General features: G+C 38.4%; 1 protein-coding gene across 1 annotated transcript in view; it reads right to left on the bottom strand.

The window, feature by feature from the left end:
* Positions 1–7181: 7181 nt before the first annotated feature.
* scn4aa (sodium channel, voltage-gated, type IV, alpha, a) overlaps positions 7182–24858 on the bottom strand; it is a 29805-nt gene continuing 12128 nt past the window's right edge. Inside the window, exons 12-25 of the mRNA XM_046854312.1 lie at positions 23050–23288; positions 22325–22498; positions 20834–21190; positions 17386–17778; positions 15784–15916; positions 15459–15613; positions 13564–13737; positions 13328–13450; positions 12957–13235; positions 11934–11987; positions 11701–11838; positions 10856–10960; positions 10452–10722; positions 7182–10223 (exon numbers count right to left, since the gene is read on the bottom strand). Coding sequence (XP_046710268.1) covers positions 8941–10223; positions 10452–10722; positions 10856–10960; positions 11701–11838; positions 11934–11987; positions 12957–13235; positions 13328–13450; positions 13564–13737; positions 15459–15613; positions 15784–15916; positions 17386–17778; positions 20834–21190; positions 22325–22498; positions 23050–23288 — 3878 coding nt within the window. The 3' untranslated portion in view covers positions 7182–8940. The remainder of the gene's footprint in view (positions 10224–10451; positions 10723–10855; positions 10961–11700; positions 11839–11933; positions 11988–12956; positions 13236–13327; positions 13451–13563; positions 13738–15458; positions 15614–15783; positions 15917–17385; positions 17779–20833; positions 21191–22324; positions 22499–23049; positions 23289–24858) is intronic.

The following is a 24858-nucleotide window of genomic DNA, read 5'->3' as shown; positions in this document are numbered from 1 at the left end:
AAGTCACATGGGTTATACCACTCTCTCTGGCATCTACACTGTATTCAAATGAAGAATATTATGTAAAAAAGCTAGTGAGGTTAATTCCTTTTTTTTTCAAAGATTGTTCCTCAATTAAATTGTCTTACATGTTGGGGAAAAAAAGCACAAATAATGCATTAAGACACTCTCTGGGAGAACTAGAGATGCAACAATTACGAAGCATAGTTGTTGAAGCTTAATTAGTGAAATAGGGAAAAAGTGCTACTGATACACTATATTGGTAAAAGTTTGCGTATACCTGGTCATAAAAAAATGTCATCTTCAAAATGTTTATCATTTAGACTGTGGTTGACCAATGAACTTGTCTTTGTAATCGATTTGTGTAGTGGATTGTAATTAATATCACCAGTCTGCTACAATCCCATAGGAATGCAACTTGCATGAACAGTTCTGCATTTAAGGACCAATCACTGACCAATGATGGAACTACTGTATTTTGAATGGATGGTCGTTGCCTCCTAGATGACGACCGGTTCCCTTTGAGTCTGGATCTTCTCAAGGTTTCTTCCTCAGACCATCTCAGGGAGTTTTTGCTTGACACAGTAGCCTATGGCTTGCTTATTAAGGATAAACTTATAAGAGCATTAACAGGTAAATTCATATTTTATAACCTGTTTTTTCTCTGTAAAGCTGCTTTGGGTGCTTTGTTAAAAGCACTATAGGAAACAAACTGAACTGAACTGAACTGAACTGAACTGAACTGAATTGAATTGACTGTGACATTCTAACCAGATTTGATGTTAATAGGCTACAAGTGTACCAAGAAAACATTCCAGAAGTAGATCCTGATATGGTCTTATGTTGTTGTGAAGCCCATCTGCATCAAGCTTCGACATCTTATACAACTGGAGAAGTGGTAGCCTAGTGTTCAAGATGTTTGACTGCTGATCAGAAGGTTGTGAGTTTAAATCCCAGCACTGACAAACTGCCACTGCTGGGACCCTGAGCACACTTAAATGCTATAAGCTATAGAGTGGTTATCTGACCTGTGGTTACCTTACTATCAATTTCAACCTCTTATATTAACAAGAAAGTTCTGTCAGCAGAATAGCAGCTCACTGGGTGTTTTTTCTTCATTAAATTCTAAGACTGTTGTGTAGGAAAAAAACCAAAAGATTTAATTAAAGGAATATTCACACCAGTCTTTTCACCCTAGCAATTATGTGGCAGCCTTGTTTATAAACCGTTTGCTCATAAACATTTATTAATAAAAGTTATAATATATAATATATTTAATACGTATTGTAGTTCAATACATTTCCTGTTGAAAAATTGTAGCAAGCAGTTATGCTTAAACTAAACATAGAACATTGTAGACACATTTTCTTATAGTTATGTAATGATTTTTAATCTACTGCTTTGCTTGATTTCTAGGATTTGAGCTACGTCAACTTATTCTGTTAAATAATGCTCATACATTTGTACATATGAGTTTTGTGCTGTTCCAAAATAACTTTATGACAAATCTAACCAAATGGTGGTTTGTATTCCAGTTTGCCATTTCAGTCTGTTACTTCATACAAGAAAAATTGAAAGGTAAACTTCTAGCTTAATGGTATATGTAAAATAATATAATATATCTTTTTTTGTTTGTTTTTACATGGAACATATAAGCAAGGAATAATTTTTTCTAAGAGTGTAATGGAAACTTTTTCCATTGATATTTTTTTTAATGTCGAAGTATGCTGTTATGTAATTCTACATTAAAGAATTATGCATTATGTACAATAAAGTGAATAACTGACCTCTTTACAACTACCCAAATATAAACTGCATTGCATACAAAGGATCCGTGACTTGTGAGTTAACACTGCTCTGTAGAGTACAGGAAGAGGCCAGTAAAGTTTATCTGCCGGCAATGAAAACATCTGCATGCTGCTGTGTTCTCACATTAATCAGCAGGGTTTATGTAGTTCATGAGCGGAGGAGGAATGATTTTATTTCCATTGCTTGCTTGGATGTACCAAAATAGATACAGTTTGTGTAGGTAGGTGTGAGACGGTAGAAGGTAAAGGTTCAGCAAAGTGGAAGTGATACACCATGGTGAACAGAGGGGGAAAGTAGAATTACATTTACTGTAATGGAGTCGTTTTTGTGGTATTTTCTACTATCTTAAAATATGTCATTTTACTTTTACTTACGTATGTTTTGTTTGAAGTATTATACTAAGCTAAATTTTAAATCATGTCCATTATTGAATATTTTAAATAAAAATAGTGCAAGGGGGAAACAATGTGCCCTCGTAACTTCTGTACTGATTGACTAATAGACGGAGAACAAACCAAAAGCAACAAAAATGCTATTTAAGCAACCACTTTGACTTCAAGTGCAAGTAAGGCAACAGCTATATTATGCAATGTAAGCGATTAAACTGACAGTTTATAAAGACCCGACAGCAAACCTGTGCAAGCAAGTTGAGGTAAGTTAATAATACTTCTACCTTTAGTTTACATAAATGTTGTACTGATGTGTTGCATCAGTGTTTGGCAATGTTGGTTAGCACAAGGGATGGTAATGAATGGGTACTTGGGGAAAAATTTTCACTGCACAATAAAGCTAGCTCTAGTACCAGTGTCATGATTTAGGTGCCATATTTTAGAGTAGATCTGCTGCATTGGATTAGAGCATTACTGTATAACCAATCACACAATGTTGATGAGAATGCAGTGTCCAATCAAAGTGTTTTGACAGAGTTGTATAATGCATGTGCGTACTGTCTGATTTCTAATTCTGCATTTGCGATCCCTTTCAAGAACTTGAGCTGTATCAAACCGTTTTGGGAACGCAACCGCATTGTTCATGCTCTGAATCATGTGTAAAATCTGGCCAATAGGCAGTTGTGACGTTGCGCAGGAAGCCGGGAAGCTACAAAATGGGAGCGCGATGGGAGCGACATCAGCTTTGTGTGTGATTCTGTGCAACATGGCTAAAACAACCTTCCGCATGTGTGTCCCTCCTTGCCCCTGTTTTATTATGGGAGGAGACATGCATGAGCTGTGTGTAGTTTGTTTCGGAGTGGAACATGCTCAGTCGGCTCTTGAGAGAGACTATTGTCTGTGCGATCACTCTATCTCTCGGCGATCACTCTTCGAGTAAAGTGATCTCCCTCGCGGCTCAGGTCCCGCTCTTGCCAAGGTGAAGCGGCGCCGAAGGTTGTGGGGCTCGCAGGCCTCGGATGAGTCCTCTCCAGTCTCCCCTGCCAGGCCGAGCTCCCGTTCCCCAGGGAAAGCTCTCGCTGAGGCGTACCTTTCTTTTGGTGCGTGTGACATGGAGCTCCGAATCTCTTCCTCCGAGGAGGGGCCGAGGAGGGCCCAAGGACTTCTCACAGCCTGTGCTGCTTAAGGAGCTCCTGGAGGTAGTGACACGGGCCGTCGCTAATCTAGAGATAGCTTGGCCTGATGAGAAGCGGAAGCAACGCGTTCCCAGTAAGCTGGATGAGCGTTTCCTGCGTCCCGCGGCACCAAGGAACCAAGGAAACGGCGCGGGTCGTCGTTTGCTCTATGTCAGCCTTAGTGGCCACAAAAACGCATATGTGGCTCTCCCTGTCAGAGATTCCTGACGAGGACAGTGTTTTCCTGCTAAATGCAGATTGGTAGATGCCAAACTGCATTTCGTTGCTGTGTTCCTGCACAATGCAATGACAATAAAGTTCTATCTATCTATCTATGAATGCGACTTTAGCCCCACTATGACTGCAGGGCATCCGCCTTCTAAACTGTATCGATGATTGGTTGCAATTACAAAGAAGTGTGTGCTTTCTCCAGTACTAAGTAGTCTATCTACCTTCTTGGGCATTGTGTGGGACTCGGCCTTGTTGCAGGCACAATTGTCTCCTAGCAGTTCCAGAGGCTGCTCGGTCTCATGGCAGCAGTGGCCAGTGTGTTCCCACTTGGCCTCCTCCATTTGAGACCCCTCCAATGGTGGCTCAGAGACAGAGGGTTCTCCCGAAAGGGCAATCCGTTCCAGACCATCAAGGTCTCGCGGCAAACCCTGCGGACCTTAGAAGTATAGAGAGAACCTACCCTCCTGTCTCAAGGCCCTGTTTGTCCTGGGAACGCCTTTTCGTCGCATGACGCTAACGACAGATGCATCCCTCACAGGGTGGGGAGCGGTCATGAGTGGCCACTCTGCCCAAGGTCGGTGGGACAAGTCACATCTTTTCTGGCACATAAACTGCCTGGAGATGATGGCCATGTTCTTGGTACAGGGACACTTCCACCAAGACCTGGGAAGTCGCCACGTGTTATTCCGTACGGACAACATGTCAGTAGTCTCCTACATTAACCGCCAGGGGGGTCTCCGGTCTCCCCACTGTACAGGCTGGCGTGGCAGATCCTCCTATGGTCCAGGGAAAACTCCTCTCATTAAGAGCAGTTTACATCCTGGGCTGGTTAAACTGGAGAGCAGATGCTCTTTCGAAGCCCAGGGAATGGAGGCTCCACCCCGAGGTGGTGGAGCAGATATGGCAGAGATTTTACAGAGCCCAGGTGGATCTGTTTGTGACTCAGGAGACTTTACACTGTCCCTTCTGGTTTTCTCTTTCTCACCCAACCCCGCTGGGGCTGGTCACCATGGTGCAGACATGGCCGAGGCTACATCTGTACGCCTTACCCCCTATCGCGCTGTTCCCGGGAGTTCTGGAGGGAGCTCGTCTCCTCCTGGTGGAACCTCGGTGGCCGGGCAGACCTTGGTTTGAGGACCTGCTGTCCCTCCTTGAGGGACCTCCTTGGGAAATTTCTCACAGAAGGAATCTCCTCTCACAGGCAGGGGAAACTCTGGTTCACCCCCGCCCAGAGTTTTGGACGCTGTGGCTGTGGCCCTTGAGGGGGCACAGTTTCTAGCGGCTGGTCTCTCTACTGAGGTAGTTAAGTTTATTCTCTATTCCAGAGCTCCCTCCACAAGGAGGTTGTATGCTGCTAAATGGCATCTGTTCACTATGTTGTGTGAGCACCACCAGCTGGACCCAGTCAACTGCTCGGTTGGTTCAGTTCTGGAGTTCCTACAGGAACAGTTTGCCGCAGGGTTGGCCCCGCGCAGGACTGTGCAAGCACTGGACACATACCTCCACAGGAAGAGTCCATGGAGGAAGTCAGAGCAGCTGTACATACGTAACCTAGTGACGACTTCTCTCAGTATTATAAATAACATCATAACAGAATGTTTTTGCTGTGAAAGTGCATAACTCACATTAGAGACTGTAGTGTTTTTATTTCATTTAATTTATTTTATTGTTAATTTTTAAAGGTGTTCCTTCAAATTAAAACATCTTGTTTGAGATTCAAATCCCCTTGTACTTTTTTAAACTACAGTAGAATCCCCAATTTGGCAAATTTTACTCTAAGTAAATATTAAATGAATTACTGTTTACTTTTACTTGAGTAGATTGTTAGACCAGTAACTTCACTTGTACTAAAGTAAAATTTAATTAAAGTAACAGAACATTTACTTGAATAGAATATTTTATTACTCTTTCCACCTCTGATGCTTTTTCGAGTAGCGGTTTACTTACAATCCAGCCACAATTTATATGTCACGGTTTATAAATAGAACCAGCAATAGTCAAATTAATAAACCACAATATTTACATACCTTCCTTTTGGAACATAAGCTCTAATCATACTACTCTGCCCCAGATACAACAATTGGGTTATTGAGAAAATATGCAAGATTACAATCTTACACCTAAAATAAAACACACTCTTTTACACTATATATAATTACATTTAATGTTTTAGCTTTCATGTGGCAGAAGGATCACTTGTTGGGTTTGGATTTTGGCAAAGTATTAAGACATATTTCAAGAAATGAATCTTAAAATCTTTTTATCCCCTTATAGACCTCATAGGATATAGCTTCTAGAGCCTATATAGTGTTCTAATTAAATTTACATGGGACACATTTATAGTGTTCTTACAAATGTATTGTTATATTTATGCCTTTTAAAACAAGTCAAAGCATCGCATTTTCTGAGTTATATAGATTCCCACTAGTGCACATGGAAATGAAGATGTATTTCATATGTAAAAGGCAGAAACTTTGTTCTGTTTCATATCATCTGTCTGCTTTAAATAAATAAATATATCTATATGTAGGTTCCCTGGTGGTCTAGTGGTTAGGATGCGGTGCTCTCACTGCTGCGGCCTGGGTTCGATCCCCAGTCAGGGAACCAACCCCAGCCGTTACGGTTGCACAAGCCAGTGCACTCTTAGTGCTGGTCCCACCAAGCCTGGATAAATGGGGAGGGTTGTGTTAGGAAGGGCATCCAGTTTAAAACATGTGCCAAATTGAACATGTGGATCATGAATATGGATAATCTGCTGTAGTGACCCCTAATGGGAATATGGATAATCTGCTGTAGTGATCCCGGTGTTGAAGATGAGGATTCAAGGTTTCTTCGTGAAAAAGAAACCTCAGGGAGGTTTCTCAGGGAGTTTTTCCCTGCAGCAATTTTACACTCTTTTTACAAGTTTATAACTACTTTATGTCTGTAAGGCTGCTTTGAGACAATGTCCATTGTAAAAAATATAAGATGTAAACCAATTTCAGGAGGCAAGGTCAGACCCAGGAAATACCCAAAGCAGGCCTTGAGTGTTTCAATTAGGTTTCTGAGTATGTATATACTGTCTTGAAAAATTATATATTTCACAAGGTAGTGAAGCAGATTAAATAATTTCTTAAACAGGAAGTTTAATGTAAGCTGTACATTTTTATAAAGGATAAATCACAAAAATGATTTTGATTTTATTTAAAAGAATTTTAATGATATAAATCAAGGAAAAGGGTAAAACAGCATCTACGTGATGTATTTACAGGCAATGCAAGACTCAAGCACATACATTTCTCTTCGTGCAAATTGTAAACAATTCCAAAATTAGTTTTACAAGTGTTTCCAAAAAATAATAATAATAATAATAATAATTTTTTTATATACATATACACACACACACACACACACACACACACACACACACACACACACACACACACACATACATACATATATATATATATATATATATATATATATATATATATATATATATATATATATATATATATATATATATATAAAAGATCAAACAAAAGTGCTTCATGTATTCATTTGCACATTTTCAGGAGTAAGACAATAATAATCAGGTTAAGACTTATGGTTCAGCTTCCATAAACGTGAAGTTACGCTGATGCGTTACATAATAAATACAAGTTATACACACAAACTCTTTCGCACTGTTAATATATTTAAATATTTTGCCAGGATTATTAATTCATTTAACTAGCAATAACTATGGATTAAGATTTATTCAACATAAACTGCAGGCTGGGGATCAACTAATGCATAGATCTTAAATATCAAATTGCTAAATTTAAAGCAGAAAAACAATACAATAAACACTGTAAACATTCTAAAATTGCATAAAACAGTTAATTAAAAGTAACTCCTCAGTGCTGCTCTGAACAAGTAAAAAAAAACTATACTGTATACGTTTGATTGATCTAAACCTAACTCCTATATAACGACGTTAAATTCTTTTCTTACATTTTCCTTAAAGACACTTGGTTTGAGAAAAACCCTTTTAAGGATGCCTCAGTGTATTTTCTTTACTTTTCAGCCACTTTATTGTAATAAGCATGTCTCGAAATGTATTTACAAAAACACTAATTTCATGTTTAAAAAAAAGTTGTTTTTAAATACATTTGGTCACAAAGTGCACGTCGTTGCACAACTTCATTAAGCATACATAAAAAGGAGGGTTCTGTGTAATGAGGAACGATTGAACTGAATCTATTATACTATTTGAACTAATATATTAAATCTATAAATGTAATAAGTGTGTGACATTTGTGTAAAATGTCTAAGCGCTTTATTATCTTATATAAATATATTTAATAATTTCTCGATCCTCCCAGTCCCTAGCTCACTACAGTATACTATTGCTATATGAGTGTTTTATATTGCAAAAAATAATATATGATGTTCATGCAAAATGACACTTTCCTGAGTTCAAGCAGTCCTTGCAAAATAGAACTCTTTCATAAGATTACCTAACTTCGAACTTCTAATATCCTATTAATATCCTATTAAATAATTTTGTCTAATTACAAACAGAAACATATTGAGAGAAGATTCTGCAAACGTGTGCAAACACGTACAAAAGAGCATGGTAAGATAAAAATAAATGCACTATGACAGCATAATTGTGCTGAAATGAATTAGCTTATTTGAGTAAATATCACAGCCACACCTTTTGATAATGTATTCATTCCAACCACACCCTTTTGCACCAGTTTTCTAGGTCACCACCTACTGTAATAACAGCCCTAATTCATTTGAAACGAGTGTTTTTGGAGACTACGGGAAACATGTACTGTACTGGTTATGTATGCCTTATGCAGTTGCACTAAGTGCACAATGTGACAGTGACAGTATACCTCCCATGTAATTGATCAGCGCCGCTTCTACTCGTTCTATCTCCTTGCTGTAAACGGGGTGGGGGGGTGTCTAAAAATAGTGCAAAAGGAAACTGGGGCCCCAACACAAATCAGGGACAAGTCGCAGCAGCTCTAGGGTGAAGTGTGAGGACATGTTTTCAAGATAAGGTAATACCAGGAAGTGAATGAGTTCTAACAGTGCACTTAAATGCACAAGACACTGAGTATGGGTAAAGCAGTCTGTAGTAGTAGTCTGGCTGTCCTACAGTTTGCAAGGAACAGGTTGCTCCAAAGCAGATGTGGAAATAAAATTCAGTGTGATAAAGAGAGAACTCCAACAAAATATCACTTTATTAACTCTATAAAAAGGGATGTGTGTTTTAGAGCATCGTTATGGTTTCTTTGTGTGCAGGTGACACTCGTTTAACACATCATTCTCTGCATTGAAAAACAAAAAACAAAAATAGATTATATTATTGATTCTTTGGCTTCTACACTCGAAGATTTCCGCAGAGATGTGGGTGCAGAACGGAGAACTATATCATGTACGACTTCTACCGGCACGATTCTCTGTCGACCTTGGGTCCATTGGTGGGTTCCTGGAACTTTAAAACTGGAGGAAAAAGGTTTTGCTGGCAAAGGCCTAGACCTAAGCTCCAGAGCCATTGCCAGGTCTGCGTTGCTACCATAGAGAGCATTCATCTTGCGAGCTATTAGCCCTTCTTTCTCTGAAGGTTCCTCCTCCTCCTGTCGCCTCACTTTTCTTTTCTTGGAGCGTTGTATGAATGAGGCATGGTGGATACAGCGTTTCAGGAGATGTCTGCGATATGAATTTTGAATCACAATGGCTGCCCGCTCCTCCTCCTTTCTTCTCAGGGTGGTGATGATGGGTTCAAAGGATTTAGGACCTGGGTTGTTCATCTTGAATTTTGCCTCCATGCTCTCCCTCATGGCTGCCATTTCGATAGTGTCTCCGAGCACATGTTGGGTGACGGCCAGCATGATATCCAGACAGTGGATTTTGTCTCCTATTACGATCGGCAGGTCCATGTTGATCAGGATGAGTTTGTTAGGTTTATGGATACGCAAAGGTGCTTGCAGTGCATCAACGAAGTCAAAAACGTGGTTGTAGTCCAAAAATTGGGTGCCTTCCGTGTCAAACCTCTCCCAAGTCTCATTAAACATCTCGAAGTCATCCTCACATAACAGGTCACTGCTCTCCTCCTGGGCAACATTGAAGTTCTCTAAGATGATGGCAATATACATGTTCACCACCACTAAAAAAGACATGATAATGTAACTGCAGAAGAACATTATGCCCATGCCTGGGTTGCCACAGTTGCCCCTCACACTTGTTCCCGGGTTTTCAATGTCAGGGTCACAGTCAGGAGGGCCGCTGTTTAAAATGGGCAGCAGTAGCCCATCCCAACCTGCTGAAGTCGTGATCTCAAATAGGCAAAGGATGCTATTCCCAAATGTCTCAAAGTTAAAAATGTCATCCACACCAGCTTCCTTTTTCACGTAGGCAAAGTTAGACATGCCAAAGATGGAGAAGATGAACATGATAAGGAAGAGAAGCAGGCCAATGTTGAACAGGGCAGGAAGTGACATCATTAAAGCGAATAAAAGCGTCCTGATGCCCTTTGCCCCTTTGATAAGACGCAGCACCCGGCCAATTCTAGCCAAGCGAATCACACGGAACAGGGTGGGAGACACAAAGTACTTTTCGATTATGTCTGACAGCATCAGTCCTTTGGGAAAACAAACAAAAACAGTTTAAGAACAAATCTGAAGTATCTCAGCAGCAATTGGAATAGCAGTGTGCATTTCAGGCTACCGGGCAATGCACAACTTTGAATCAGTGGGTAAACAATATTAAATTATCCAGGCAAGAATTCAGACCACATGTCAGACCAGGATTGTATGCACTAGAGTAAACAAAAACTGATTTCAATTTAATTCAATTGCTCAGAACCTACCAGCAACCGAAAGGATGACAACAATGAAATCAAAAACGTTCCATCCCACTGTGAAGAAGTACTGTCTCAGAGCGAACATTTTGAGAACGCACTCCCCAGTGAAGACAATAATGAAAACGAGGTTGATCAGGTAGAGAACATTTTCTTTCTCAGTGCTTTGGTCATCTGTCTCAACCATCATGGTAACCATGTTAAGGCAAATGAGTACCATGATGAAGATGTCGAAGAACTGCTGAGAGATGAAGTCAAACACCAGGCCCTGGATCATATTCTGAAGATAACGAACATAATGGAACATTGTCAAAAATAGAAAAAACAGAAAACATTCAGTCTATATCCGAATTAGAGTCGTTTAAAAAGTCTTAAACAGTCAACAGTGTTTTGTTTGTTCGTGTTCTGCATACCGCAGGGCGAGGTATGGGTTTGGCAGGCTTCTTGGAACCCAGTTTCTTCATCGCATTGTAGTACTTTTTCTGCTCCTCAGTCATAAAGAGATCTTCCCCACCAAAGTATAGAATAAATAACAAATACACAATTATTCTTTTGACCTACGGTAAAGTATGACAGCGTTTTAGTGCCATGTTAAAAAAATAAATAAATAAAAGATAAATAAAGTCAAAATATGAGAATAAAGTCATAGCAATATGAGATTATAGTGTATAAAAAGTCTAACTTTTTTAGTTTGACTACAGTGATAATATTTTTAAAAAAAGTAAAACTTATGAAAATAAAGTCATATCAATACAAGGATGGAGTCAAAATATTTTAAGAATAAGTGGTAATATTTTGAGGAAAAAATCAGTGAATTGCGAGAAACTTTTGCGTAAAATGGATGTGGAGTATTTTGGATTTATCAAGCAATAAGGAAATTCTTTGTCTTTTGGCACATCATCACGGAGTTATAATTATTAAAAGGACAATGCAAGAGTTATATAGAAAACTTTGGAAGAAAAAAATTTGATGGACATTGAGGAAATTGCTTTTTGTACAGTCTGAATGGCGACCAGTGGTTCACTCCAAGTATATTGATAGTTTAATCTGCGTACTATTCAAAGAGGATATGTCAAATAAATATATATCAAATCGAACCAATAGGAGTTGACCAAAATATTCTCAAAATATTATGACTTTATTATTGTATTGCTTATAATTTAATGTGTTAATATAAGATTATTTTATTTATTTTTTCACATGGAACATGGTTGTAGTAAAGCAACCCTATAAAAATGATAAAAGAAATGGTGCTCATCTTTTGCTTTTGCTGATTGAAGTTGTCAATGATGACGCCAATGAAGAGGTTGAGGGTGAAGAAGGAGCCGAAGATGATGAAGATGACAAAATATAGATACATGTACAAGTTGATCTCGTACGATGGCTGTTCTCCCACCTGCATAGTCAATAGAGACACTATTAATACATTTGGGCCAGAGTGTATAGCATAGGGTTATACGAAAGAAGCTATAAATTAGACAAATAGGTCACCTCTCTGGAATCTACTGCAGCATACATAATGTCCATCCAGCCTTTAAATGTAGCCTATGAACATAAAAGTGTTTTTTCAGTATTTGACTATAAAAAAAAATGATTACACACTAAGAATTGGAAAATGCATGTGAAAATTACCATGTGCCCATTGATGCAAGGAAATAAAGACAGGACATTAATGTTATATTGCAAAATTAAAAAAATATATGTTTATTATTGAACAAGAAATAAAAATAGATTCATGCAACAAAATGAATATTAATATTAGGGGTATAATGGTACATCTATTCGTGAAAAGTTTTGCTGTTTTATTTTTATATTATTATAATAAACTTGAAAACAACAGTCTAGTGATATGGATTCTTTTACACTTTATGTACAGCTTAAAAAGATTCTTCTAAAAAAGAAGATCCTGACAATTCTGCAAGTAAACAATTGAATGATGTATAGAAATGAACACATTTGTTAAAGTATGCTGAAATAAGTAGAAAAGCTAAGTAGAACATATCTTAAATCAATTAAATATTAAATGTCAAACACACCCACACACACAAACACACCCACAGACACACACACACACACACACACACACACACACACACACACACACACACACATTTACATCTGTATTACCCAAATCGGGTCTAACAAATGTAAAAAAAAAAAATTAATTTTTTTTATTTGATCAATTTAATGTGTGGCATTTTAATCAATTACTTATTTTAATCAACATAATAAAACGTATATTGCATTGATTTGATTTAGACAATTTTATTTTGATATATATTTTAGTTTTATAAGATATTATAAAAAATTATTTTATTTTGATGTTCACAAATGTTGATAGTAATAATAAACTGCGCTAATAATAAACATAAAAATTTTATGTTCTGAATTTTGTGTCCCGTTACACCCCTAATTGATATGCATGTCTATATTTAGATTTACATCTATTGCATAATGCATTTTTTTGCTAAATCGAATTATCTGGACAAAAAAATTTAATAAACTTGCGCTCACCACTTGTAGCAGAGAAAGGTAACCGAAGCCCACGTTGTCATAGTTGACCTTGACGTTGACCCAGCGCGATTCGTTGGTATACATTAATGCTAGGCAGTCACTCTTGTTGTTCACTTGCTCTATGGGGAAAAGCTCATCTGTGGTGGTGTTAATGCAGCGATAAAATTTGCCAGCAAACAGGTTGACACCCATAATACTGAAGATCAGCCAGAATATCAGACAGACCAGAAGCACGTTCATGATGGAAGGAATGGCACCCACCAACGCATTCACAACAACCTGTAAAGGCAAGCACGATAAGCAGGTGGTGTTACTGCATACAAACAATGACACATAGTGTACATTGGAAGATTTCCAAAAGACATCCTCACCCTCATTCCTTCAAATCTGGACAGGGCACGTAAAGGTCGAAGTGCCCTAAGAGTGCGGAGAGATTTGATCGGTCCCAGCTCGGAATAGCCCATTAGATTTGCCGTGAAACTGATCAGTGACACCTGAAAGAATGGAACAAGAAATCTGTTGAGCCATCATTATTTATTACACCATAGAAATATCTATAATAGAAAAATCTGTAATAGAAAAATATAAATAAAACGATAAATTGTACATCAACGATTAAGAAGTCCAGCCAACACCAGGCATTGGTGAAGTAAGTCTTGAAGCCATATGCGACCCATTTCAGGACCATCTCTATTACGAAAATGTACGTGAAGACTTTGTCTGCATACTCCAAGATGATTTTTATTACCCGGCGGCGCTCAATGTATATGTCCTCAAATGCCTGAAAAAAAAAGTAATAAAAAATTATGTACAATATACAATAAGGATTAAAAGTAATCAGGCATGTTTCTAGCCTTTTCAGTACCCTACACAAGATTTCTACATACCTTTAATAAGGGGTGCTAAGCAGACCTTGAAGAGCCTAAAGAGTGTAAACTTGAATTTTCTATGAGGCAAAAGGCCATGCAAACCCTAAAGACTCCATTTTTGTTTTCTTTTTCTAGTCTATGAAAAGAGTATCTCAAAAGACCATCTGCAAAATAATGCAAACGGGATTCCTCAAACTCTGTCAAAATCTGTCTGTTTTTGAATCTTACATCCCACACACACATATTAGGATTTACTCTGGGGCTAAAAAAAAACTGAGGAAGACTCCTCCCTAGTCAAGCATTGCAACAAACCACAATTTGAAGCTATAGAAGCAGGTTGACCCTAGATGGTGAGCATCTAGAAGCTGCTGCTGCCTAGAAGATTTCCTGTTATCATCCAATAAATGACACCCATGAAGATGGCCTCTACTAACAAGCTTGTGTTCCTTATTTGGATCATTCGGCAGTTACATCATCCGAGCATTTGAGGGCTTAGGCCCTTAGGCAATGGCAAGAATCAGATTTGAACTCATATCCTGCAGAGTAGAAGGCAAAGGTCTTAACCACTCTGCTACCACTTCCTTTCTCATCAAGTGTTAGTCATTTGTGTAGATTGGTTCAGAGACTGTGTAGGTTCTGTGACTCCTCACTGAGACTAAATGGGGTCTGCCACATTCTTGTCTTTGCGTGGTATCTGAAGGAGGTATCATCCCCTCCTCTGCTGTCAGCAGAACAAGAACCAGTGTGGTTCATTTGGCTGGTGGTACTAGGCTCCTGGTCTAGCTCCATTGGATTGAAATGTCCAGGCTTTACTGCTATTGCTTGGTCACCTGGAAATTTTGTGATTACAAGCATCTGCTGTACTCCATAAAAATATACCACCAGCTGCCTAAAATTGTTTTGGTCCCCCTTTTGCTATCAAAACAGTCCTGTCTCATCGAACATGAACAGCATTACATTTTTCAGCAATTTCAGCTACAGGAGCTCATCTGTTGGATTGGACCACACAGGCAAGCATTCGCTCCCCAAGTGCAACAATTAACCTCGGCCGCCCATGACCCTGTCACCACTGTTCATTACTTTGACCACTTTTGATACCTACTGACCACTGCAGACCAGGAACACCCCACAAAAGCTGCAGTTTTAGAGATGCTCTCCAAATCTGATACTCACTCAAATCCTTACGCTTGCCCATTTTCCCTGATTCTATCACATTATTTTTAAGGGCAAAATGTTTACTTGCTGTCAAATATATCCCACCCACTAACAGGTTCCATGATGAAGAGATAATCAGTAAACTTGAACATGAAGAGTTAAAAGAATTTGTATGTGAACGTGAACTTAAACAAGGCCAAAGCTGTGAAAGTGATACTTGGGGTTTTATTCTCATTCTGAACAGTTCTGAAATAGAGCCCCAAAGCTTCTCTTAAACTCAAAGTCCTCTTAAACTCAAATTGTGGACAATTTTGGTGCATAGACACTAAAATTCCCCTAAAATCCAAAAGCTGTGTTACACGCCTCTTTATATCCCAATAATATCTATTTTAATGGAATTGCTATAAGTTCATTCACAATAAATTAAATACTGTTGCAATTCAGTAAAGTTTTTATTGCTTTAAAGATTCCGACATACCAGGGCACCACTACTGAGAAGAATCATAAAGATGATGAATGTTTCAAAGTAATCATGCTCCACAATAGTGTAGCAAGTCCTGCGCAGATTCCACCAACTCTTTCCCCTTCCCTGGCTGATGTCTACGTTTAGACATGGAAATCGCCTCACGCAATCTATCACATGGAACAAGATGAACAGGGGTAAAAATAATAGCCTTCAAAGAAATTTCAGAGGTAAAACTATGATGATGTTTGCCTTTGGTTGTGTGATAATTGATTTATTGTCAATAGTGTCCTATCAAATATAATAGGAAGAAAATGAGTTATGTAACAAAGGTACAGACTTTCAGTAAAACAGGCTTCTGGATCATCAGGCTCAGGTTCCTCTTCCTCCTCTTGCTCAGCTGGGGGTTCTGGAGGTACATAGTCCACTGTGCTACACACTGAAGAGTCGTCATCATTGAGAATACCCTTAGCCTATAGAGAGAAAGAGGCTATGTGGAATAGAGTTATTGCAAAAAGAATTTTGGTCATCTACTTCACATTAGAAATAATTTTAACCAATCAACAAAAAAGTTTAATAAAGGTTTAATTCACTATATCAAAATGCTATTGGGTTAACATTTATGAATCCCAAAATGTAATTAATTACATTTAATTAAATAATTATTGCTTTTTATCTTTATTAACTTTTAGTCTATTAACTAAGTCAATACTACACGTTTTGACACTTTTAAACAAATGTAAAATGAATCATTTTAAAATAAAGAGAAAAATCAGTATAACTGATTCCAGTACAGGTGTTCCCTGAGTTACGATGGTCCACTTACGATCTTTCAATCTTACGACGGCGATAGTGATACAACAAAATTGAAAAAAATCTAAACATTTTCGTGCAACATAAAAATTTTTGTACGATACGTTGGGAAGCTGCCAGCATGTTTGCATCTCCTGCCTTGTGAGATGCCTTACTCTCACCAGTGGTTGACAAAGTTTAGTTGTCTCGGTGTTAAAGCTCATATTTTGTCTTTGCTTTTTCAGTGTTTCGAAGCCCAATATTAGCTCTTGTCTCTCTCCTTTTTACACTGAAACAGAGCGTGACTGGCTCCACTCTCCACTCATAAACTGGTGCTTGTCCATGCACCCACATATATATATATATATATATATATATATATATATATATATATATATATATATATATATAAGGTATTATCAAAATGTTTTTAAACTAGCTCTATTTAATAGAAAGTACTTTATTTATCTAGGTTTACACACTATCACCTACGAAATAGTCTCTTGCACAGCAATACAGTGCTCTCAGCATTCTTGCCTCTTTTGGAATATGTCCTTGAAGGTGTCAAGCACCTTCTGCAATTCACGCAGGACCTGCACATTAGTGTCAAAGAGGGCCAAGTCCACAGGAGCCAAATCTAGAGAGTAGGGTGAGTGCGGAATTGAGAACATGTTGTTTCTGTTGAGAAATTCACGTGTGAGGAGAGATCGGTGATAGGGTATGCAAATGGTCAGTATAGCACCAGCTGCACAGCTCCCGATGTACACAGAACATCTTTTGGCACACTGACTTATGAAGTTCGGTGCTCCTTGCGAATGTGCGTGCAGCCTAGTGCTGCCATCTGTTGGCGAGTTACAAATCTATTCCAAACTTTTTAATATATACATTGAAGTTTATAGTTTATGGTAGTGTAAATTGCTGTTTTTAAATTATGTACTGTAATTTTTTAAATTGTTAATAAATTACAGTACACAACCCCATACTGATCACTCTTGGGTAGGCTAGGCCATGTCTCGACTTACGATATTTTCAAGTTATGATGAGGTCATCAGAACGCTTCTCAATCGTAACTCGGGGACTACCTGTATATGGAAAAAGATTTTAGTCTTGTTGGTGTTTTAAAGAACAAATCTGGTCAAATGAATGACACCTTCTTTTTGTTCACACTTTCTTCTTCTGAGAAATCTCCTGAATCCCCTTCTTCAACATCAGATTCAGCTTTGGCAATTGGTACGTTCAAGGTCATAGCTTCCAGACAGTTGGAAAGCCCATCCACCATCTTTCCTTCGTCGAGGTTGTTCAACGAAAGGCTTTCTTTTTTGCCCGTATCTTCGCATTCCGTCCCTCCCGTGTCGCCCTCGGGAGGCTTCCTGCACAGCAACTGCCTTATAGTACCAACAACAAAGGATTTGACCCAGTCAATGCCTCTGGTGATGCGTCCGATGGCAATCTGGAGATTGTTCATCTCGCCGTCTTCATCGCTCGCTGAAAGGTTGTCACCGCTGAAGGAGCTGAGCAGCAAGGCAAGGAACAGGTTCAACACCTAAAAAAAGGTGAAGGATGAACGGTTTAGATTCAGCTTGAGAATGTAAAAATCATTTTAGAACATATTTGGATGGGGTCACTAGCATGACGGAAGCTGATTTATTGTCAATAATAACTGTGTGGTTGGTAACAGCGATCAGGCTTTTGTCCTGTGACATGGGGTCAGTAAATATTATTTTGTCTGCAGGATCTCTTTGGGGAAGCTAGTTTCAGTTTCAAGTTATTCTATATCTGGGTTAATTGATAAGGTTACTGGATAGTTGGTTCCGAAACATTTTATTTTCAATTGAGCAGATTTTTCTGCACAAGCAATTTTATACAATTTCCTGTTATATTTTCATAACAATAGTCAAGTCAAAACGGGACTTTAGTTACAGGTTTGGTCAAGTTACATGTATCCATGCTAGCATGACAGTACTACGTGCAGTAGTAAGTGGCTAGTGTGTCCCATTACTGATAGGCGGCACACATGTCACGGGCCAGTCGTTAAAGATGGCAGACAACAGTGTTAGTGCGTGCATCGGAATACACGTGGTGATGAAGTTTATTGTGTACAAAGGCGAAAAAACTTGCGGTTATTTACAGAAAACTTTGAGCACAGTCCGGCAATTAGTTGCTCATTTGCAGTTCGACATTCGAATGGTGTAAACATTTTAAAGAATCCCGTACGCCCGTCAGTGATGATCTCGCCCCTGGATGTTTCCTGATGACGAAGTGAAGCAGGCTGTCCTAGGATGGTTCAGGCATAATGACAAATCAATGCTGAATTTATCCAGGCATTATTTAAGTGCTTGGATAATGCAGTTTCCACTTTTTTGTATTTTTTTTTTTATGTCATAAACCCAAAAGTCCCAGTTTGACTTGAACACACCCCATACATTTAGTTTATTAATTACATTATGTTATATAAAGATTATTATTATTTTCCTTCTTCTTGTTCTCTGTCTTAGTAGTAGTAATAATAGTATAATACATATCACATCAATGCACAAAAATTATCTCTATTAATAGCTATTGGTGATAAAGTATATCAAACCTTAAAATCATGTAGATCAGCTAACATTTTACTTCAAATGTTACAATTTAACCTCCTCTATTAATACAGCATTAAATATGCCACTGTAGCAACCAATCTACACGTCAGTATCTGGGCTGGAACTGCGCAGTCTGTGGCCTGTAACCAAGAAGATAAAACTGATGTGTTTTGCGTGGAACGAGAAGCCAGAGCATATCAAGACCTCCAGCCACTTCTGCTGTGCTTCTCAGCTGTCTGTGTTTGTTCCTTGTGTGCCAGAATGCTCACTTGAGCCGGGTCTAAGTGCATAGCCAAGGATAGGGCCACTGTTTTCTGGCTCGGGTCATAAGTCTTAAATAGAAGCGTGAGTAGAGAAATGGCGTGTGTAAAACCGAGTACGTCTCGATGGGTCACGTAAGCTTGTTTTTGTCATGCTGAGTGGCAATGTTTTTGTTGATAAGCCATTTAATTTCCTCTCTGTAGTATGCCTAGCTGCTGTTTGATCTGTATGCCCTGTTTTTTACACTTTTGCAGTTACCCCAGAACCCTAGAAACCTATTAAGCCTGTTTAGAATGCTCTAAATAATGAAACAGGAATATGCTTTAATGGGGCAAGTCTGAATGCAATCTAATACGCTGCCTATTGCACATGCTTTAAGATGTAATTCAATCTAGAGCTATGCGTATTCTTTAATTCACTGACCACACCCTTGTGCTCCCACAGTTATTTCTGATTACACCCACCCGCAGGGTTTTCCAGAGTACTCACTTGGCTCAAAACCTCCCAATTTCAACAAATAAACAATATACACACTGTTTTTACATGTGTAAAAGCAATACTTCCTTCTCAACGGTAACTCCATTGTGACTAGAAGTTCCATTGGTGACTATGAATGGACATTCGTTGCCACCCAGCTCACCCATTTGAGCGTCTTATACTGTAATTTTCTTATGACAAAGCTGATTTTGTATGCAGGGTGACAGAAGGACCTTTTTTTTTTTTATTTTGCTGTACACTGAGTTAAAGTGCTGATGCCAAAGATGAGCTAGTTACAGTGCTTTCTATACGAGGGGCATTCAAGTCAATCTGGGACTTTTGAGTTTATAAAATAAAAGAACAGTGGAAACTGCATTTTTTTTTACATACTCCCCTGCTACATTTATACACTTATCCCAGCGTTTCAATTATGCCAGGAAAGATTTGGCATAGAAATCCTAAAACAACTGAAGGTTCACTTCATCATCAGGGAACCACCATGACCGGGATTGTCCCTGATGGACTTATGTCCATCGTTTCTTTGAAATGTTTACACCATCCAAATGTCTTACTGTGGCTGACAGTCTCATCACCATACTGTGTTCTAAGTCTTCTGTTGATATCCGTGAGTTTAATGCAGTCGTTCACAAACTTTAACACTGCATGCTGTACCATTCATGCACTAACACTGTTGTCTGCCATCTTATTTAATTGTGTCTGGACTGGCCCTCTCCAAGTGCAACACCTATCAGTAATAGGACACACTAGCCACTCACTACTGCGTGTAGTACTGCCATGCTAGCATTTATTTTTATACCTGTAACATTTAAATTCCCAGTTTGACGTCGGCCCTGGTATATCATTATGCATGGATATAACAACTTTATTCTCAGCTTCATGAAGGTAAACAGGAAGTAATGTGTGCTGTTAAGCCAAATACATGGCACTCAGGGAAGTCCACACTTCCATTCCTGTTATAGAGTGGGCCCCAGAATACATTTTCTAAACCCACAAGGGATCAGATCTCTGAAATTATTCTTGGATTGAAAGCCACATTCAAACAGTACCAAGAAATTACCTTTGGTGAGAAGGGTCACAGTTTTTTTTATCATGAAACATCATACTATTAATTATTGATTATTAATTATATTGATTATTTCTACTTTTTAGACTTAAAAGAAAGCGATGACTACAGTGTGTAACTAAGCAAAGGTGTCTTCTCCCTGAATTGACCACATAACACTCCTGTACTAACATCTCCATTCCAAATGTTATACTTACCACCAGGTTTCCTATGACCATGACCATGAGAAACACCACAAGGCACATGCTTTCTCCGGCTACCTCCATGCAGTCCCACATGGTTTCGATCCACTCCCCACACAGGATGCGAAAGACAATGAGGAACGAATGGAAAAAGTCGTACATGTGCCAGCGAGGCAGCACACAGTCCTCAGCGATCTTACACACGCACTCCTTGTAGCTCTTGCCGAAGAGCTGCATGCCTACAACGGCGAAGATGAAGACAATGATGGCCAGCACCAGAGTTAGGTTCCCCAGAGCACCCACAGAGTTACCAATGATTTTGATCAGCATGTTGAGGGTGGGCCAGGATTTAGCCAGCTTGAAGACTCGCAGCTATCTCCGCAACACAATCACAACCACAATTAAACACACACACAAAAAATACTATGTCAGCAAAAATTTTCTTTTACATGGACATTTTTTATTTCAACGTACATTAATGTATAATGGTAATGAAATCTACAAGATTGGTTCTTGCTATTATTATATCACTATATATACAACACCAATTAAAAAAAAGTTGGGACACTGTCAACAAACCTAAAAAATTCATATTCTATTAACAAATAGCAATAAAAAAAAACATGTTAAATTTTTAAACTAAGAATATATATAATTTTGAAAATTAGGTAGTTTTGAATTTGATAGCTGAAACAGGTCTGAATAAAGTCACGACAGAGCCCTGTTTCAAATGGAAATACAGCACCTGGAGTGGATGCAGTATGCAGTTAGCATTGTCTTGCACAATCTGGCCTTCTCTGAAATAGAACTTTTTTTATGGAAGCATTTGTTGCTCTAAAACCTGTATTTTCCATTCAGCATTTCATGGAGCCTTTCCAAATGTTCTAGCTGCCAATTCCACAGGCACTAATGCACTCCCATACCATCAACGATGCAACTTTAAATTGAGAGCTCATAACAAGCTGGGTGGTGAACAAAATAGTTTTTCACTTTGCCTAAGTACCTTTTTAAATTAGGTTTCATAAAGATTTGATTTGAAGGTAAATACAAAAGAAGAGAAGTAGAATAGATGTTGCATGAAAACACAAACAACAATCAAATCAGATGAATAAAGAACATGGATGCCAGCCAACTTGTCCTGAGAAGTAGAACAAGTTGTTATTGAGCGAAATCTATCTGCTTTGAAAAAAACCAGAGTTGCTGGTAATTATAAGGAGGTTTATGACATGTTGAACCAAAAAACATTTCATTGCCAATTCTCCAATGTTGTAATATAACTAAAAATATCAACTTCTAACATGTCAAGCTATTTTCAGGACATTCATCGGTACACAATGTAATGTCCCATTTTAAATGTGAGTCATGCAAGCAACATTGCTTCTCTTGATTTAAGTAATTTTTCTCGATTTAGAATCTAATCTCAAAAATCTTTTGAAAGCAGCCTTACACTTAACACAATCTTGTCTAAAATCATAGGTCTATAAGAGAGTTATTGGTTAGGCTTACCAAACGGAAGGACCTAAGGACAGACAGACCCTGCACATTGGCCAGGCCCAACTCCACCAGGCTAAGACTGACAATGATGCTGTCAAATATGTTCCAGCCCACCTGGAAGTAGTAATATGGATCCATGGCAATGAGTTTGAACACCATTTCAGCTGTGAAAATCCCAGTGAACACCTGCATAGAAAAGATGATTACAACAGTGTAAAACATTGTGCTCAAATTTTACTGATTCGTTATTGAGCTTGATTTAGTCCTCTTCAGAACATTACTCTGGAGATCTAGAAGTTGAGTCATGTCAACTTCTGGACTTCGATCTGGTTGGATCGAAATGTTTCACTAATCATCTGAGCAGCTTCTTTAGTCTTAGGAAATTTGTATGCTCCAGTGTCAAAGATTCTGCCCTCCCTGGATAGTATCATTAAGTGTCAAGGGGGAGGTGAGATTGGAAAGGGAGGTGTCAGGAGTAAGAGGAGTTGTTAGAATTAAACTACCCCAGAGATAAGAGTAAGGAAAGAGCGTAAAGGGGTAGTTACATCCTAACAACTCCCCTTACCCCTGAGACCTCCATTCCGACTCTCAAATCCCCCCAGCAAAAATTTTTTTCAATCCAATCAGCTAGATGTCCAGTTGACTCATCTTCCAGATAACCACCCCTTGATGACTGAGAATCGTCCAAGACACATTACTCTGGACAATAAAAAGGTTTGGAGTTTGGAGATACCTACCAAGTTGCCGACACTGAGCACATGTTCAAATTCAGGACTCATCGGATAGTGCTCCATAGCCATGAAAAGTGTATTAAGCACAATGCAAATTGTGATGCCCAGGTCCACAAAAGGATCCATCACCACAAAATGGACCCATTTCTTGAAGATAATCCAGGGTGCACAGCAGTCCCACTTCAGAAAGATGTCAGCAAATTTATACCAGCCTGGAGGACAAGGCCTCTGGGCATCCTCCAGCTCTGAGGGAAGACAATTTGCAATCATTAAACCCACAACATCAAACACAACAGACATTCATTCTGATCACCATCTAAAGTGCCTTCAGAAGGGAGCATTACCTTTAAACGCACATAAAAAATATACCTAAACATGAAATATGCAGATCAAATACTAAGGAAAAATTTAAGCTTTTAGTTTTTATGTTGCTTATGTAGTTTCTCACACTAAAGAATTCCACAAAAAGAGATTTTCTGTCTGATGTAAGGTTTATTTGTTTAAAGGTTTTGCAATTGAGATGAACAAAAAGCCCCTAACAAAAAACACTTGCAACATCTTTGGTCCCCTCTTGGTTAAAAAAAAATCTTTAATTATCATTCTGCCAAAAAATAACAAGCCAACCTGCCTAAATCACTATTGCCTTATTGCCCGCACCTGGCTGGTCATTAAGGTTTTTGGAAGTCTTATATAGAACTTAATCAGCTCCTCCATCCCTGTTATCACCAGTGGTGGACAAAGTACACAAAGCATGTACTTGAGTAAAAGTAGAGATACAGTAGGTCAAATATTACTCCAGTAAAAATGCTTTCTTGAAACTTTCAATTGATTCAAGTAGAAAGTATTTGCTGTCAAATGTACTTAAGTATCCAAGTACTATGATTTATTATGGCTATAATAAGACTGTTGCTTAACCAATTCAGTTTATGTGAACAGAATCTAATGTTACTCTTAATGTTGAACAATGATTGATATCTAATAAATGATCATGAGCCTAAAAACTTTCTTTTCTATGACTTCCAAAAAATCATGCAATCAAGGCCACGGGTGTTGTGGCAAGTTAGTGTCAGGCGTTTCTTTCATCATTTATACCCTAAATGTTCTGCTTGATGTTGAAGTGACACTGAACTGTAGGTTTGTGCTAAGTAGATACCACCAACTGGCAATAGTGTTTATACCTTAAATAAGGCCCTGGCTGAACCACATGAGCCAACGTCTCTCCCCTTGATTAAAAAATATATTTTATTAGACAGACAGACAGACAGACAGACAGACAGACAGACAGACAGACAGACAGACAGACAGACAGATAGATAGATAGATAGATAGATAGATAGATAGATAGATAGATAATATTAATCCACTATAATTTTAAAACTTTTGCCAATAAATCATTTATCAATTTCATATTAAGTGTTCATTTCTGAATCTGTCCCAGTACTATAGTTATTACACCCAGTGGGCACAAGTAAGACAGATGAATGCTGCATGCTAATTTTAAACTTGGTTCTTTGAAATAACCCAAAGCTTAGCACCACTAAGGGTAAGGAAACAAGGCTTCCTTCATATACTACATGCTTGACCACCAGAACTGTGTGCTAAACTTCAGACAATACACACTCACTGCCAGGGCTAAAGGATAATTATAGCCAAATCATCTCTGCGATTATACTGCAAATTACATTTCTGTCTGCCCAAACCTGATGTATTTCAAATCAAACCGATGAGACTTGTCTCTTGCAACCACAGGCATTTAAATTTAAAACAAATGCAAGAAATTGTTTTTAGTATTCCGTAGTTTAAAAATTGCATGAC

Source organism: Silurus meridionalis, chromosome 7 (assembly GCF_014805685.1).
Source record: "Silurus meridionalis isolate SWU-2019-XX chromosome 7, ASM1480568v1, whole genome shotgun sequence".
Lineage (NCBI taxonomy): Eukaryota > Metazoa > Chordata > Actinopteri > Siluriformes > Siluridae > Silurus > Silurus meridionalis.
This window is presented reverse-complemented; position numbering and strand designations above follow the sequence as displayed.